Raw genomic sequence first — 18197 nt, forward strand, 5'->3', positions numbered from 1 at the left:
TTATGTGACCTTTGTTCTGTTCTGTTCTGTTATGTACCGTGGTTATGGTTATATATTTATATAATATCTGTATTTCAGTTTCTGCTACTTAAATGATTTGTTTATGTAAATGTTTTGGCCTAACTAACGATCCATGGTTATTTCATGTCCCTTATACTCTTGGTATAATATTTCTCACTCTGCCATGTGCTTATAGTTGTTTACCAATTTTCAAGAACCAATACAATTCAGAAATAGCTTTGGAAAGTCTTAGACGCGGGGTTGCGGAATAGACACACACAACACTTTTATAATATTTTTCTATGTAAATATCGGCCTTTTTGGTCAATACGTTTTGTAATAAAAATAGAAGCTCCAATGATTATTTTGGTACATTTATTTAAATATTACTTCTGCTTGCGTTTATTGATTTGTTTAAGAATTGGCCGTAGGTAACTTCAGTTACTGGCCATCACGATGCTTAACCCTTAGGTACGGGGAGCAGGTCGTGACAACATTCAACTCAAGTATTGCCCTTAGACACATATCATGCTTGAACTCACTTGGTTATAAATTTAAACTCATGAATTTGAGCTCAATTACTCACCTAGGAGCCTCAAATCTTTCAATTATAGCCAATTCTTGAGCTAATCCTCCTAGTTTCTTGAATTCACTTACAAATTCCCAAGATTGAGCTCCCTCTCTCTTTCTCTCTCTAATTCGGCTTACCCTCTCTCTCTAGGGTGTATTCTTCAAATTTTTGAAGTCAAAAATGAGGAGCCTAAGTGTTTAACTCATATATATACTAAGAGATTAGTTTAAATTAATCCATCACAATCAAGGTTAGCCAATTGCACTCAATTTAATTGATTTAATCTAGTTATTTTGATCTGAATCAGTTTTTAATTAAATTTCTCCATAGGCTCCAAAATTATGCTAATCACAATAATACGGCCAATTTTAGATTATGTCGCCTCTATGGCCTTCAATTTAAATTTATAACAAAAAATTAAATAGATTTTCTTACAGTGAATAGATAGAAATTTAAAAACACATATAATCATATAATTAGCGTTCAAAATTATATCAAGCTCATAATTATAAGCATAATTAAGATTAATTAGCATAATATAGAGTTGGGTTGTCACATTTTTTCCCTATTTAGGAAGTTTGGTCCCCTAAACTTATGTTACCTTCTGTTGGAAACAAATGTGGGTAGTGTTGTTGCATTTCTTCTTCTTTCTCCCACATGGCATCCTTACCATAATGTTTTTTCCATTCCACTTTCACCATTAGAATGGATTTATTCCTCAGTTGCTTTACTTGTCGGTCAATGATCCGTTCTAGCCATTCTCCGTACTCTATATTTTCATCAAGTGCTATTCGGTGATAGTCAATCACATGGAACTGATCTCGGAGATAGCCCCGCAACATTGATACATAAAATACATTGTGCATTTGTTCCATTTCCGAGGGTAAGGCAATTCTATAAGCAACTGGACCAAGTCTCTCTAGAATTTGAAACGACCCAATTTAACGGGATGATAGTTTACCCTTTTTACAGAATCTTAGTTGGCCTTTCATCGGATTCACGTGGATGAACACATGATCACCAATCTCATACTCAAGGGGTCTTCTTCTAACATCCTCATAACTCTTCTGTCGGCTCTGAGCTGTCTTAAGCCTTTGTTGAATAACTTTGATTTTATAAACAGTTGTTTGTACAAGCTAGGGCCCAAGCAAGACCCTATCCCCAACTTCAGTCTAACATATCGAAGATCTACATCTTCGTCCATACAAAACTTCGTATGGCACCATGCCAATGCTGGAGTGGAAACTATTATTATATTCAAATTTAGCCAATGGCAGGTAAGTCTCCCAACTCCCTTGAAAATCCAAAGCACATATTAGGAGCATATCTTCTAGAGTTTGTATAGTCTGTTCTGATTCTCCATTAGTTTATGGATGGAATGCCGTACTAAGCCTCAACTTCGTTCCCATTGTTGCTTGAAGACTCTTCTAGAATCTAGATACAAATTTCAGGTCTCTATCTGACACAATAGACACCGGAACTCCATGTAAACAAACAATCTCATCAACATAAATAGTAGCTAATCGGTATGCATCGTACGTAGATTTTATAGGCAAAGAGTGTGCAGATTTAGTTAGTCTATCAATTATAACCCAAATGAAATCCATACCTCTAGGTGTCCGAGGTAGGCCAACAACGAAATCCATGGTTATATGTTCCCACTTCCATTCCGGAATAGGGAGAGGTTGGAGTAGACCTGCTGGTTTCTGGTGTTCAACCTTAACTTGTTGACACCAAAGACATTCAGACACATATTCTGCAATCTTACGTTTCATATTTGGCCACCAATAACTCTGCTTTAGGTCTTGATACATCTTGTTGTTACTCGGATGCATAGCAAATATCGATTTATGAGTTTCATCGAGAATTCTCCGCTTTAATTCGAGAATATTCGGAACACACAATTTCGAATTTGCTTCAAATTCATCAATTATCTTTTTGAGGAATTCATCCTCCTTTTGTTTCTGTTTGATCTCATTGATGATTACTGGTTCGGTTGAAATGGCGGCCATCAATCTGCTTTGCTCATGTAATACCATTTCAATCCTGGATTTCTCAAAATCTTGCAAGATTTCTTTCTGTTCAGTAAGTAGGCAAGCTAAACTCCCCATCGATTTTCTGCTCAAGGCATCAGCAGCTGTATTGGCTTTCCAGGGGTGATACTAATTTGAAGATCATAATCTTTTATTAGTTCAAGCCATTTTCTTTGCCGCATGTTCAACTCTTTTTGAGTAAAGAAATACTTCAAACTTTTGTGATCTGTATAAACTTTGCATCTTGCCTCATACAAGTAATGCCGCCAAATTTTCAAGGCAAATACAACTGCGGCCAATTCCAGGTCATGTGTTGGGTAGGTCTTCTTGTGTAGTCTCAATTGCTGAGAGGCATAAGTAATTACCCGTCCATCTTGCATTAATACACACCCTAGACCCTTATAAGACGCATCATTGAAAATCATAAAATTTTTCGTACTTGTAGGCAATGTCAACACTGGAGCAGTGGTTAGTCTCATTTTCAGTTCATGAAAAACAGATTCTCTTTCGTCATTCCATTCAAATGGTTGTCCCTTGAGTGTTAGTTAGGTAAGAGGCATATATATTTTTGAAAAATTCTCGACAAAGCTTCTGTAATATCTAGCTAAGCCCATGAAACTACGAACTTCTGCTACATTTGTTGGTGTAGGCCAGTTAATAATTGCCTCAATCTTCTGTGGGTCCACTGAAATTTTGTCTCTGTTGATAACGTGCCCTAAGAAAACAACTTCATCCAACCAAAATTCATATTTCATAAGTTTATCAAACAATTTCTTTTCTCTAAGTGTTTGTAAGACAGTTCTCATATGTTGTTCGTGTTCAAATCTATTATTTGAATATATCAAAATATCGTCGATAAAAACCACAACAAATTCATCAAGATAAGTCTTGAAAATCCGGTTCATAAGGTCCATAAATGCTGCAGGTGCCTTAGTCGCTTCAAATGACATAACAAGAAATTCGTAGTGACCATACCTTGTTCTAAATGCAGTTTTCTCAACATCTTCTGCCTTCACTTTCAACTGGTGGTAGTCGGACCTCAAATCAATTTTTGAAAACACTTGTGAGCCTTGTAACTGATCAAATAAATTGTCAATTCGAAGTAATGGATATTTATTTTTGACCGTTACCTTGTTGAGTTCCTGGTAGTCAATGCACAAACATAAGGTTCCGTCTTTCTTCTTTACAAACAACACGGGAGCACCCGATGGCAAAGTGCTTGGTCGAATAAACCCTTTGTCTAGTAAATCTTGCAACTGTTCTTTTAGTTCTTTCATCTCAGCAGTGGACATTCTATATGGAGTTTTCAAGATGGGCTGGGTACCCGGGACAACATTAATGGTAAATTCTATCTCCTGGTCCACCAATCCCCCTGGTAGTTTGTTGGGAAATACATCCGGAAATTCTCGAACCATAGAAATATTATCCAATTCAACATTCACGGATTATTCAGATAATACACTACACAAATAACCTTGACACCTTTTCTTGATCAATTTATACGCTTTTATTGCAGATATCAAATAAGGTGGAGGCACTACCCCATTACCCACAAATTCAAATTCAACATGGCCTAGCGGTTTAAACACAACCCGTTTTGTCACACAATTGATAATGGCACAATATTTCGATAGCCATTCCACATCCAGAATTGTATCAAAGTGCCCAATGTCCAAGGGTAATAAGTCCACATATAAGGTAGTATTACCAATTCACATGTCACAAACACGATACACAGATGTACATAATACAGATTTGCCAGATGGAGTAGACACACATAGCAAATATGACAATGATTCTAGAGGTCTAGTCAATCTAGATGCAAATATAGTAGACACAAAGGAATGTGTTGAGTCAGAATCAATTATTAAAAAAGCATCTTGATTGCATATAGAAATAGTACCTGATACAATAGCTTCAGTATTCCGTGTGTCACCTAGGACAAGTGCAAAGACTCTCCACTGTTTCATTGTGTCTTAGGTGGTAGCAGGCCTAGTAGTATTACCCAGTTTTGGGACAGATCCGGTCGAACTAACAGTTGGTTTTCCACCTTTTTACTGCTTAGTTTGGGTGCAATCCCTTGCTATATGCCCCATTTCCCCACATCTGTAGCATGCCCCAGAAATACGGTAACAAACTCCACGGTGCTTCTTACTACATTGAGTGCATGTTGGTTCCGTATTTCTGGTGGAGCCCGAGGTGCTTGAAGACCCTGTGTTTTGTTTCTTTGATGATTTCATTCCTGAGAAAAAGCCTTGCCTCTTAGCTTTCTAGTCAACTGGTGGCTTGCCTCGATTGGCCATGTTAGTTTCTAACATTAAGGCTCTGTCTAACACATCAACATATGTGGGCAATTTCAGCACATTTACCCTTTCCAGAATGTCATTGCAAAGACCATTTTCAAACTTCCTCGTCTTTTTGTAGTCAGTGTCAACCATATGCAGGGCGAATCTAGCCAATCCGGTGAACTTGGCTTCATACTCAGCGACGGTCATATTGCCTTACTTTAACCCTTCAAATTCCGACACATTTCTTTCGCGGACACACTATGGGAAATATTTTTCATAAAAGAGTGCAAGAAATTGTGCCCAATCAATGCCTTTGTTATCATCACGGACTAGCATCCACCACCTTCTTGCTTCATTTTCCAATGTAAAAGTGGCCAATTGTACTTTCTGTGTCTCCAAGCATGGAAATACCTCAAATAACTTCTCAATACCAAGGACCCAAGCTTCAGCCTTCAATGGGTCCACACCCCCATGGAACAGTGGTGGCTTTATTTTGTTGAATTCTTTAGTGAGGGCTATTATCCAGTCATCATTTTGCATATCCGGTATAGGTTGTACCAGAGGTGAGGGTTGTGGATGTTGCCATTGCTGTTGTTACCGTAATGTTTCTGCCATGTCTTGTATCATTCTCTCCATTCGGTCCAGCCGGTTAGTGGAGGACTCTTTTAGCTTATTGGCTCTTGTTCTCACCATTATCTAATAAGACTTGCATTGTATTTCACATAGAAGGTATGCACAATATTCATATACAAAGAGTACATTCGTATAGCTAGGCAACAGTTATATATCATATAATTGCATACTTCAATCCACTTAGCAAGTTCTCAATGCATTCCATACATATATTTATCATATGAATGCTACTTGTGTCTTTTCTAGACACTTTATCGCTCATTTGGACAAGTGTGTGAGTTATTACTCATGCTCTGATACCATTCTGTCATGGCCTGAACCCGCCCCTACGGATTAGAGTCATAACCGGCCAGTAATCACGAGATTACTTGCGGCCTCAGTCAAAATCAAGTCATGTTCAATAATAAGGGCCAAATTGCGGAAGCAAAATTTACAATTGTCCAATGAGCTGTCCATATATGGCTTAGCCAAAACATGTTCATCTAATAACTCACACCGCACAAGCATTCATATTGTGTATGTATTATATACGTCCAGGATCATTCAATAGTTAGTATTCAACAAAAACAAAAACACCAAAACCAATGTTATACAAGTTTGGTCATACGTGACCACAAAAGAACAAAAGATAGGTAAAATAAAAGTAAGGCCTTTGCATGAGGCGACCTTGGTTAACTTCACAAAACTTGGTTTCTCAACGCTCACTGGGGCTGGGGTTGGACATCTCGCTGCTTACCTACATACATATAAATACAGAGTGAGCTAATGCCTAGTAAATAATACCAGAGTAAAGAGGTTAATGAATGAGATTCGTTCATAAATGAGTCATACGTATGATTTAAACATTTGAACTACTATTCCATTCATATCAGATTTATAGATTATAGCAAAGCAAAACGACATCGGTTCCAATACATCATATCTATATACAAAACGACCTCAGATCCAACTCATATACAAAATGACCTCGGGTCCAAATCATGTACAAAACGGCCTCGGGTCCAAATCATGTACAAAGCGACCTCGGGTCCAATACTCATTCGTAGACCAACTTTAGGTCTAATGGACCCATGTACCAATGACCACTGGTCCTCCATATCATATTACCAAACGACCTTGGGTCCAACATTCTTATATTCATAATTACGCGCATATGATCGTGGTCACATCCATACTCATGTTCAAAACGACTTTTGGTCCAATCAATTCTTTATTCGAAACTACCTTTGGTCCAATTTATATATAAGATGACCTTTAGCCTCTTTTATTAAACATTTCAAATGGCTTTGGGCCCAATCCGTGTCCTCATCAAACATACCAAATGGCCTTAGGCCCAATTTGTGTCCTCGTCAAACATACAAGACGGCCTTAGGCCCATTTCATACTCATGTATCAATCAGTTCACATACTTCATTATGAATCAAGCGAATAGAATGCTCATTCATAGTACAAATTCATAGGGCTAGAAATTTACCATGTAGGTAACATTTAGAAAATAATGCTTACACAAAAATATCTTTACTAAGATATTACTAACTGTGTTCTGGTGCTTGATTCGTCCTTGCACTCGACCCTACATAATTCATAATACATTGGGTCATAATACAATTCATTCCGTTCTATAATTTGATTAATGTTCTTAGGCTTCTTTCATGCTCTTTAATTCATTTAGCGTACTTAATGCATGCCTAAGAGTGCTTAGAAATGAAAGAGAATGGAAAACGAAACATAAGGCGTCTTTTCAAAATTTCTGAAACAGGGTTCTTCGCTCGAGCGCAGTTTTGGTCACTCGAGCGGACCCCTTTGGTCTGCAAAAGTACTAGTTGCATGCATTTTACGCTCAAGCGAGACTTTCGATGCTCGAGTGAGGAGTCTTGCAAAACAGAGTTCGCTTGAGCGTAGAGTTTGCCGCTCGAGCCACTGTGCAATTCTTTGCAAAACTTATGGGAGCTAGACTTTCACAATCGAGTGATACTTTCCTCGCTCGAGCGAACAAGTCAATTTCTGGGTTTTCCAGAACTCTGTTTGAAGCTCAAGCTTTTGGTATAAAAACATGGAAAACCATTATATGACACGAGAAGATGGACAATTTGAGACCAATTACTCAAAATCATGATCTAATTCTCCAAATTATTTCTTGTTTTTCTTGTATGGCCATCGTTTATGCATTCAAACTACATACACACTTCATTTCTTCATGAATCATTCATGCATTATTAATCCATCTCAATCAAGGTTAGCCAATTGCACTCAATTTAATTGATTTAATATAGTTATTTTGATCCGAATTAATTTTCAATTAAATTTTGCCATAGGCTCCAAAAATTATTTAATTGCCATAGGCTCCAAAAATTATGCTAATCACAATAATACGGCCAATTTTAGTTTCTATCGCCTAAATGGCCTTCAATTTAAATTTATAATAAAAAATCAAACAGATTTTTCTACGGTGAACAGATAGAAATTTAAAAACACATATAATCATATAATTAGCATTCAAAATTATATCAAGCTCATAATTATAAGCATAATTAAGATTAATTAGCATAATACAGAGTTGGGTTGTCACACATACGGAAACAGGGAAGGTTTTAACCAGGTAAATATCAAATCCTAACACGTTTCACGTGAAAGGAACAAAGGTGGTGTAACCAACAAACGTACCTAACTGTATCTCATACGGAAAGGGGGAAGGTTTTAACGAAGTAAACATCAAATCCTAATGCGTTTTACGTGAAAGGTGCAAAGGTGGTGTAATCAATAGGCGTACCTAATCGTTTCTCATACGGAAAGGGGGAAAGGTTTTAACTAGGTAAACTTCAAATCCTAACACGTTTCACGTGAAAGGATCAAATGTGGCGTAACCAATAGGCGTACCTAACTGTATCTCATACGGCGAGGGGGAAGGCTTTAATTAGGTAAACTTCAAATCCTAACACGTTTCACATGAAAGGAACAAATGTGGTGTAACAGCAGGCGTATCTAACTGTATCTTATATAGAGAGGGGGAAGGTTTTAACCAGGTAAACTTCAAATCCTAACATGTCTCACATGAAAGGTGAAAATGTGGTGTAACCAACAGGCATACCTGACCATATCTCATATGAAGAGGGGGAAGGTTACACATACACACGAAAAGGGGGAAGGTTTAACCAGTTAAACTTCAAATCCTAACACGTTTCACATGAAAGGAGCAAATGTGGTGTAACCAACAAGCGTACCTAATCGTATCTCATACGGAGAGGGGGGAGGTTTTAACCAGGTAAACTTTAAATCCTAACACATCTCACATAAAGGGTGAAAATGTGGTGTAACCAACAGACATACCTGACCGTATCTCATACGGAGATGAGGAAGATAAACATCAAATCCTAACACGTTTCATGTGAAAGGAACGAAGGTGATGAAACCAACTGCGTACCTAACCGTATCTCATACGGAGAGAGGAAAGGCTTTAATTGGGTAAACATCAAATCCTAACACATTTCACGTGAAAGGAACAAAGGCGGTGTAACCAACAAACATACCTAGCTAACCGTATCTCATACGGAAAGGGAGAAGGTTTTAACCATGTAAACATCAAATCCTAACACGTTTCACGTGAAATGAACAAAGGTGATGTAACCAACAGACGTACCTAACCGTATCTCATACAAAAAGGAAGAAGGTTTTAACTAGGGAAATATCAAATCCTAACACGTTTCATGTGAAAGATGCAAATGTTGTGTAACCAACAAGTGTACCTAACCGTATCTCATACGAAAAGGGGTAAGGTTTTAACCAGGTAAACTTCAAATCCTAATACGTTTCACATGAAAGGAGCAAAAGTGGTGTAACCAACAAACGTACCTAACTGTAGCTCATACGGAAAGGGGGAAGATTTTAACTAGGTAAACATCAAATTTTAACACGTTTCACGTGAAAGGAACAAAGGTGGCGTAACCAACAGACGTACCTAACCGTATCTCATACGAAAAGGGGGAAGGTTTTAACCAGGTAAACATCAAATCTTAATACGTTTCACGTGAAAGGTGCAAAGGTAGTGTAATCAATAAGCGTACCTAATTGTTTCTCATACGGAAAGGGGGGAAGGTTTTAAATAAGTAAACTTCAAATCCTAACACGTTTCACGTGAAAGGAGCAAAGGTGGTGTAACCAATAGGTGTACCTAACTGTATCTCATACGGAGATGGGGGAGGTTTTAATTAGGTAAACTTCAAATCCTAACACGTTTCACATGTAACCAACAGGCGTATCTAACCGTATCTCATACGAGGGGGGGGGGAGGTTTTAACCAGGTAAACTTCAAATCCTAACATGTCTCACGTGAAAGGTGAAAAGGTGGTGTAACCAACAGGCATACCTGACCATATCTCATACGGAGAGGGAGAAGGTTACACATACACACGAACGATATACAAAATACGTATTACATACATATACATATACACACAGGTAAATTATATACGTATACAGATACACACATATACATATACGGAGAAAATATATACATAGTTACGTGTACACAGATATATACGTACATAATATAATACACACACACACATACATACATACACATACATATATATACATATATATATATCTTTCTCTCCTCCCCTGTTTTTGTCTCTCCTTCTTCCTTTATCTTCTTCGAGCGTCGTGTCTGGCGCGCAATTTCAACAATCGCGGCGCCTGACCAACAGGTTGCCTCGATTCTTCAACGTCTTATCCCAATGTTTCTCCTTTTTGTTTTCTTCTTCTTCTTCGCTCTCTTCTTAAGTTGAGGCATGTGAGAGAGGCGAAGCAAATGCCTGTAAACTTTCTCTGCTATCACTCTACAACCTCTTTCTTTTGCATTACTCTCCTCTGCTATGGCCTCTTTACATGGTTCTCTCACTCTTTTTCTCGACTTGAACGAGTCCACGATAGAGATGACCGATTCTGACTTCCCTGAACCTCAGTCGTGGGCTCTTCCTCATTTCCCTGTTTTTAACTTTCCAGTGATGTCAGTTGAGCAAATAATGGCGGCGTAGTCTGACATCGAAGCAAACTCGTATATTCTGAGGTCATATGTGGAGATCATGACTGCAATCTTCAACTTATCCCGTCAACTATAGAACAGGACGTTTGATGTACATCAATTAACTGCACAACTCTCCCTACTCCAACGTATGTACAAGGACTCTCGAGTAGAAATTAGTGCACTGAAAAAACAGAACAAAGAACTGACATGACAGGCCACCTCCGCGGCCCGATTCGAAGTTCCTTCACATAACCAATTTGATGCCAGCGAGGAATAATCTCCTTCAGAAGCTCTGCCAAGGCCGAGGCAGAGTCTACAAGAGCTTCGAAGGAGTAAAGATGAAGCGAGACAATTGATGGTAAAGTCGGGCAACGAAGCTGTGTGCAAATGAAGCCGGTTGTAATCTTCGCTATTGGGCTACTGTAAAAAAACTAAGAAAACGCTACTCTCTCTCTCTCTCTCTCTCTTTTTTTTTTTTTTTTTTTTTTTTTTTTTTTTTTTTTGGTCTCTGTAATTAGGGATTTCATCTCCCGACTTCAATAAAATGAGTTTTGTTTTGCACATCAATGGAGAAGAGTGAAACTCTCACTCGACTATGCCCTTAGTTCATTGTCTTGACTTTTTCTCTTGATTTTTTGTAAAAATGTTTTGATCAACATGAGAGTTAGATTAGCACACTTGTTCCATTTTCTATCTTGAAATCATATGAGCCAAATTATGAACACTGAAAATTTTCTCTTTTTGGTCCAAAGAATGGTTTGAGTTTTGCAAAAATGGAATAATTTTTTAGAAAATCAGTGAACATTGAAAGTCCTCAAAATCTATTTTCGAAAATGACCGTTACTCGATCAACATGAAATCAACCCTTGAGATGTATAACAGAATTCGTCTCGCGACTAAACCCGTCATGAAGGAGAAATAGGACAACTGAATCAAATGGGGATGAGCCAATCAAATATGGATAGCCAAGTCGAATAAATATACACCAATTAAACATGGACGAGATGAGTGAGTTGAAAAATGATTAGGGCCAAACTTCAAGATGAAGCTGCCTACGTATCCCAATGATAGGAATTAGGCCATACATAGTTCCGGCTAAGGTTCATTCGGGTATTGACACTCTCATTTTGTGCTCCAACTTTTACCAAAGTTGCCCTTTCAGGTTTTCAATCTTACGAGCTTTTCATTTTTTCATTTTATTTATTTTTTGTCATTTTTTTTATTTTCTATTTTTTTTTTCTGCTTTAACTTTTGTATGGGTCGCTCTTTCGGGTTTTCGGCCTAGCGAGCCTCTCAAGGGTGGTACTCTTATTTTAGCTTATCCATGTTGATTAGTTGTGAGATCTCCAGGCCATCTAAATCTATAAGAATGACTGCTACACTTGACCAGATAGACACGATGATGTAGGGACTAGGCTAATTGGGTCTGAATTTGCCCCTAGTATAGTGGATAGGAACTTGATTGTCCTTCAGTAATAAAACTCATTCTCTCATATTCCGGGATTGGACTTTTTTTTCGGTCTTCATCAGCTTGAGAAATGATCCAGTTTGAATCTTTGTCACATTCGACCGTATTGCCCTAATTCAAGGGTTGCTTCCAATCTAAAGTACATCCGACCTTATTGCCCTTAGTTCAAGGGTTGCCTCCATTCCGGCTATGCAAGCCTTATACTTTGGTTGACTACTGAACATTCTGAATCAAGGTTTGAAAGCAAAGGAGGTTGGACCTCAAGTCGAGCGGGATCCTATGTTGTACAATCTCAAGATCAATTCCAAGCATGTCTTCATAGGACCACGCAAAAACATTTTTTGAAATCTTTTCACAAAGTGACTAATCGCTCGTGCTCTTACAAAGACAATATATAACCAATCTAGACTAAGCCAAGATCCTTCTTAGTACCGACTAATAGAAATGATCTCATTTATCAAGGGCTTAGCACACCTCTCTTCCTCATAGTCGATCAAAATTTACAAATCCTGAGGAATTTTTTCCTCTTCATTTTTATCAAAGTTGTGGAATTTTTTTTTTTTTTTTTTGTAATTTTTGGTCAATGTAATGAATTAAAGGCACAGAGAAGTAAGTAGAATCTATGGCACTTTTATTGAAAAGAAACTACGACTCAGGGATGACAATAAGCTCAAAAGAAAATGACAAAGAAGACCTAGACAGGACAGAGATGTCTAGGTTAGCATTCCTGAAATCAACAGATTTAGACTTGCTAGAATGACTCGAGATCCCAAATCTACAGAATGGGTAGAATTAAACTCAGACTTAATACTCAATTCAGAAAGTAAAATGAAATCATTCTCAAATTGCTAAAATAGTGTATGTCATCCACCATGTTTGGAACGAAATGTGTACAATCAGCAGATGGTTCATCCCCCGATCACAGAGCTAGTTGTATTATCTCCTAAGTTTATTGACCCATCATCGATAGATTTTGTGGGGTTTTTTGGGTGGGGTGATGACCTTGGGTCTTTGGGGTTGAGGTGGAGCTATGGCTTTAGTGTTGATGAGATCTTGAATCTCATGGCGTAAGCGAAAACAACGATCAGTCTCATGACCATGTTGTTAGTGAAAGGTGCAGTATTTATTGGGGTCATGTCTGGCTAGTAGAATATCAGGGAGAGGATGAGGATCAAGGAGCTTGAGGTGTCCCTTTTCTACGAGGATTTCCATAGCACAAGTTAGAGACATGTGGAGGGGATGAAAAGGTTTATTTGGGAGTCGGGTTGACTTGACTGTTTGTGGGCCGGTATTACCAAAGGGATTGGCAATGGTGGTAGTGGTGGCAACGATTGTATTGATTTTTGAGGAGTTGGCATTAGCAGGTGGAGGTGGATTAGGATGAGTCATCAGAGGTGGTCAAACAGTGGACATCCTAGATTGGTGTTGCAATTTAGCGAGCGCATCATTGTGAGTGGCAACCGTATTGGCAATAGCATCTATGCTTATTTGGATGGATAAAAACATGTTTGCTATATTCTCTGGAATTTGAGCCATTGCTGATTCTAAGGAGTTGATTAAGGATGATCTAGTTGGTGAAGGAAGGGTACTTTGAACAGTCTACCGATGCGAGTCTTATAGAACTTGGGGGATAATAGACCATTATGAAGCTATAATGCTATAACCACCTTAGAAAAATAAAAATAGAACCTCCAATCAGAATTCTGGCAGCACTTCGGTCTAATTCACATAATTGACCACTGTATACATTACCGAAAAACTAAACTCAACGTCATAAACTGAAATGCCTAAACCACTCATTCAAATTTGAGAACCCCTGTATGGATCTAATACATTGCACATAACACATAGTAGGAAAGAGTACAAACACCCCTATGGGAGGTAGGGGTACCTTGTCCTAGCTTTTGAAATGATATAGGGTTCACTATTCAAACAAGTGGCATCATACATCCTAGAAATGGGAGAACATCCTGTCCTAATTTTGAAAGGTACTATAGCTCACTATATATACAAGGTTGGCTCTACTCTAGGGATTGAAGTCAAGGCGACGTTACCAAAGAGTCCTTTGGGTCATAAATAGTAAAGATTCCATGAAATCAGAAGAGTCAATATAGCCTCTTTTTGAAATTTGAGAACCTTAGAGATCTCAAAAGGTTACAACACAAGGCTTCTAAAGTATTGTAAAAATAGGTGTAATGTAACAAAAAGTATGCCTGTGCTTCCACCAGTATCTAGGCACCACTGGGACTTTAAGTGCATCAATGCATGTAATGCAATAAACATATAGTTGAAAATAAAAGTTATATAATGGAGTTCGAGTTAAGGTTTCATAAAATCTCCAGTGGAGTCGCTAGAAATTGTAACATGCCCGGGAGGTACCTGTGCGCGTTAAACGGTTCGGTCCCTCGGTCCCTCGGTCTCTTTGATCTAGTCTCACTAGTGCAATGTGAAACATAGATAAGAGTCCAGATTTGGAAACATTTAGAAAATCCATTTTATTACAAAACCTTTTGCCAAAAATGGATTGCGTCATCAGATCTCAGAGTCACCACTAATATTTTTGGGAAATTAGGAAACCCATGACTCGTGCCAAGGCCACTGTTCATCATAACCAAAGTTGACTCGGTTCGGAACCTTAGGTATGAGAGGGAAAGGTCATTAATTGAGCACCCCCACTCACCCGATCAAAAGATCGACCTTTACTAAACCATGATATGAATTTTATTTATTTTATATGTTCATATTTTGATTATTTAATAAATCCTAAAAATTGCTATGTAAGGCATACAAGTATAGGCTATGTCATTTATTTTGGAATAATTTGATTTCATGTAGTTCTGAAAGAGTTTGGAGATGTAAATCCCAAATAAATGGGGTTTACAAATATGAAAATCAACACTATTCCACATTAAGTGATGTAACCTCCATCCATTGGCATTCATACAGTTATATTAAATAAGCAAGTAGCCACATGGTAGGATGCTTAAACATAATAAGAAAAATGCACAAAAACGGGATGCCAAAGCATAAAAACTTACATATTTACCGTCTCTCGAACAGCTACAAAGCAAAATTAGTAAAATATGCATGATCCTATATACAAAATCCTAATGCAATACATACACATAAAATCCTAATGCAATACATACACAAGAATGTTTCTAAAGATCCGGTTTCTAAAAATGACATGTTGCAAAACATACGATAGCGCACAAAATCATGTAATAATCAATTAAAACACAAAGATGCAAATTTAGTCGGATCTAGGAATAAAATCATATATGTAAAAGCATGAATATGCATGGCATACAATAATATACATATGTACAGTTAGGAAAAGCGATTAAAGAATGGGATAGATAAGAAGTGGGGATTGAGAATTATTACAACACTTTAAATATTACAAATCCGAGAGAGATGAATAAATATTACAACACAATATAAAAAGTTCCTCACAAACACTCAAAATAACAAGAAAATCAGAAATTGCATTGGCCTTGGAGATTATTCACCGAAAAATTTTTTGCTGCTATATTTTGCCTTTGGAAAATCATTTGGAAATTCTTGTTTTTCATGTAGCAAGACCAAAACAAAGGAAACAAAACCTTTCCAAGAGAAATGATATAATATATACAAAATTATCAATTGAAAAATCTAACAAATATTCACAAAGACAAATATATTGCTATGGGGTTTTGAACCCATGACCAAAGCCCCAACACCCAACATCTTCACCACTGAGCCAAGCCAAACCTTGTGAGTATTTTTCCGCAGATAATATTTAGACAGTGATACCAGTAGGAAATAACACCCAAGCAAATATTTCAGACAACTTTCATGTTTCTTTTTATGTAATTTTCTTTTATGATAAATATAATGGTAGTTTCACCTACCACCGTACCAAAAGATATATATACAATATAATAATATATAATATAATATAATTAGTAGAGAAATTTCATTAATTAACCAATTTTTAGCAACCCAAGTATCACATATTTAAAACAAGAGAAATAGAAAGAAAATAAATGAGAAAATTGTGAAATTTCACCTTTGGAGGAAAGGGTGAATTTTCTGATTATCAAACTTTCTTCTTTACACCCTCACAGTTATGGCGTATGCTTTGGCATCTCAGCAAGAAATTTTAAATTTTAGCTTTAAACGATTGTATGATAGTGAAGGTGGTATGTGAAAGGTATTGGAAGAAAATAATTTTGACGAAACAAACTCTCTCTGCTTTTAAACAATTCTCTCCTCCTCTCTCGTTTTATTCCTCTTCTGAGCCTCTCCCTCTTCTTCTAAAGTCTTACACCATTTATAGTCATATAAAGTAAAAGCAAAAAATAAAAGATAAACAAAATGGCCAACACCCATCATCAAAGAAACATATTTATATATATATTAGGTATGTATGATTAAATCAAGTGCTCTTCAGCCGCGCACTTTGTCTCTTTCTTTATTCATATAATATATATGTATAGATATGCATGATTGAATTAGGTGCGCCTATGCTACACACTTCCTTTTTTTCTTTTATTATTATTATTATTATTATTATTATTATTATTATTATTATTATTATTATTATTATTATTATTATTATTATTTTTAAAATAAAAATACCAAAAATATGTATAAACAAGATATAAAATAATTTGGCCAAAACAGTTGAAGGTTGGGATTAAAAGCTTAAATCTGACTTTTCTGCTTAGAAATTCGTAATATAGCATATTCCAATTTTCATCATCAGGTGTTCAAAAGAAAGCACCCAAGTCTTAGGGCCTATCAAAATGGGGTGTCTACACAGATGTACATTGAAACACACGCTCGAAAAACACTTAACTCATTTATTTTCTATCTTGGCGTGTTTCTAATCTTTATCTTCATTATTATGTCTTAATTAGGGCTTAGGAATGCCTAGGATGCAATGAGGATGCCAAAGTATGAGTTGAAAGTGCAACATTGGTTGCTGAGCAGTCTGCGAAGTCTATAAAAGTACTGGTAGCATGATTTTTCTGCTCGACAGTCACTCCAGCAGTGATACAGAATTTTAGAATTTCCAGATTGCAGTTCTAAATCCAAAATCCAATTCTATTGCACCAAAACATGTTCTTTTGGGTCAAAACTTGAGGAAACACTTGTAAACTCATAAAACTTCATGATTTGAAGGCCATTTCGCAAAAATCAAAGCCCAAAAACATGCCAATTATGCAAAACCAAACTTGAAACTTTCAAAACATAACATGCATGAATTGTTATGAACTCAACCTTCCAATACATGATCAATTGAGGTCAAATGATGAGAAATGTTATGAATTCTTAAAACCAAGCTAGAATTACCACACGGATAAGAGAAATCTTTTGAAAACAACTTTAAAACTCCATGAAATGCACATACATGCATGGTTAACTCTTCTTTCTTACTTCCTTAGTTCAAGGCATGTATTTCATAGCTTAATTCCCTTGAATGCATGCATTAACCAACTAAATTACAAAATTAGAGGCTTGAATTCTTACCTTGGATGCTTAATTGAGCTCTAGTTGGCTAATTGTTTGAGCTTCCAAGTCAAATCCTTCAAGTGTCTACAATATTCAAGTTTTGAACTCAATTTTCCTAAGCCTTTCTCTCTTTCTCTCTCTCTCTCTCTCTCTCTCTCTCTCTCTCTCTCTCTCACATTTTGAGGCTCAAAAAGATGAAGATGAGATACTTCTATAGTGTTGTATAAGCCTAATATAGGCTTCATTAGGGAGCTTAATTAATCTTAGTTAAAGTTAATCAATTGACATTATTTTATTCTAATTAATTCGTTCCAAATCAAATTTCAATTAAAGCCACCAATTTTTTTTTTGAAATTCTAAATAACACATATACCGAGTCAATTTCGTGATCGGATGCTGATAAGGCCTTCTATTCACATAAAGAAATAGAAACACATACAGATCTTTCTACGACAGATAGATATAAATACAAATAACATATAACACATGCAATTAACGTAAAATTTTCATCTTAATTATGTATTAGCAGTCTTAATCAAGGATCGTGGGCTAATCATGGGCTAATCATGGATCGGGGTTATTACAGTCTTCTCCCCTTAAAGAGTTTGATCCCCCAAACTCGAATTACCTTTATTTCGGAAGAATGTAGGGTTTAATGGAAACAAGTCTGGATATCTTTTCA

The 18197-nt window shown here is 36.8% G+C and overlaps 1 protein-coding gene across 1 annotated transcript; it reads right to left on the reverse strand.

Moving 5' to 3' along the window:
- Positions 1-1140: 1140 nt before the first annotated feature.
- Positions 1141-4019, reverse strand: LOC145812820 (uncharacterized). The gene is made up of 3 exons (XM_082908046.1): positions 3735-4019; positions 2268-2733; positions 1141-1490 (listed from the first exon to the last, which is right to left on the reverse strand). Exons 1-3 carry the CDS (start codon positions 4017-4019, stop codon positions 1141-1143), a joined length of 1101 nt encoding a protein of 366 aa, XP_082764172.1.
- Positions 4020-18197: the final 14178 nt, after the last annotated feature.

The sequence above is a fragment of the Camellia sinensis genome, chromosome 15, assembly GCF_055761805.1.
Source record: "Camellia sinensis isolate YWXY chromosome 15, ASM5576180v1, whole genome shotgun sequence".
NCBI classification, from domain to species: Eukaryota; Viridiplantae; Streptophyta; class Magnoliopsida; order Ericales; family Theaceae; genus Camellia; species Camellia sinensis.

Excerpts from the sequence above, each read along its gene's own strand:
- LOC145812820 (XM_082908046.1), bottom strand. The coding sequence starts at position 4,019 with ATGGTTCGAGAATTTCCGGATGTATTTCCCAACAAACTACCAGGGGGA. Across the intron at positions 2,734-3,734 it reads ACTACCAGGAACTCAACAAG|TATCACCCCTGGAAAGCCAA; the intron begins GTAACGGTCAAA and ends TCTTCAAATTAG. Across the intron at positions 1,491-2,267 it reads TGAACACCAGAAACCAGCAG|AGAGACTTGGTCCAGTTGCT; the intron begins GTCTACTCCAAC and ends TTCAAATTCTAG.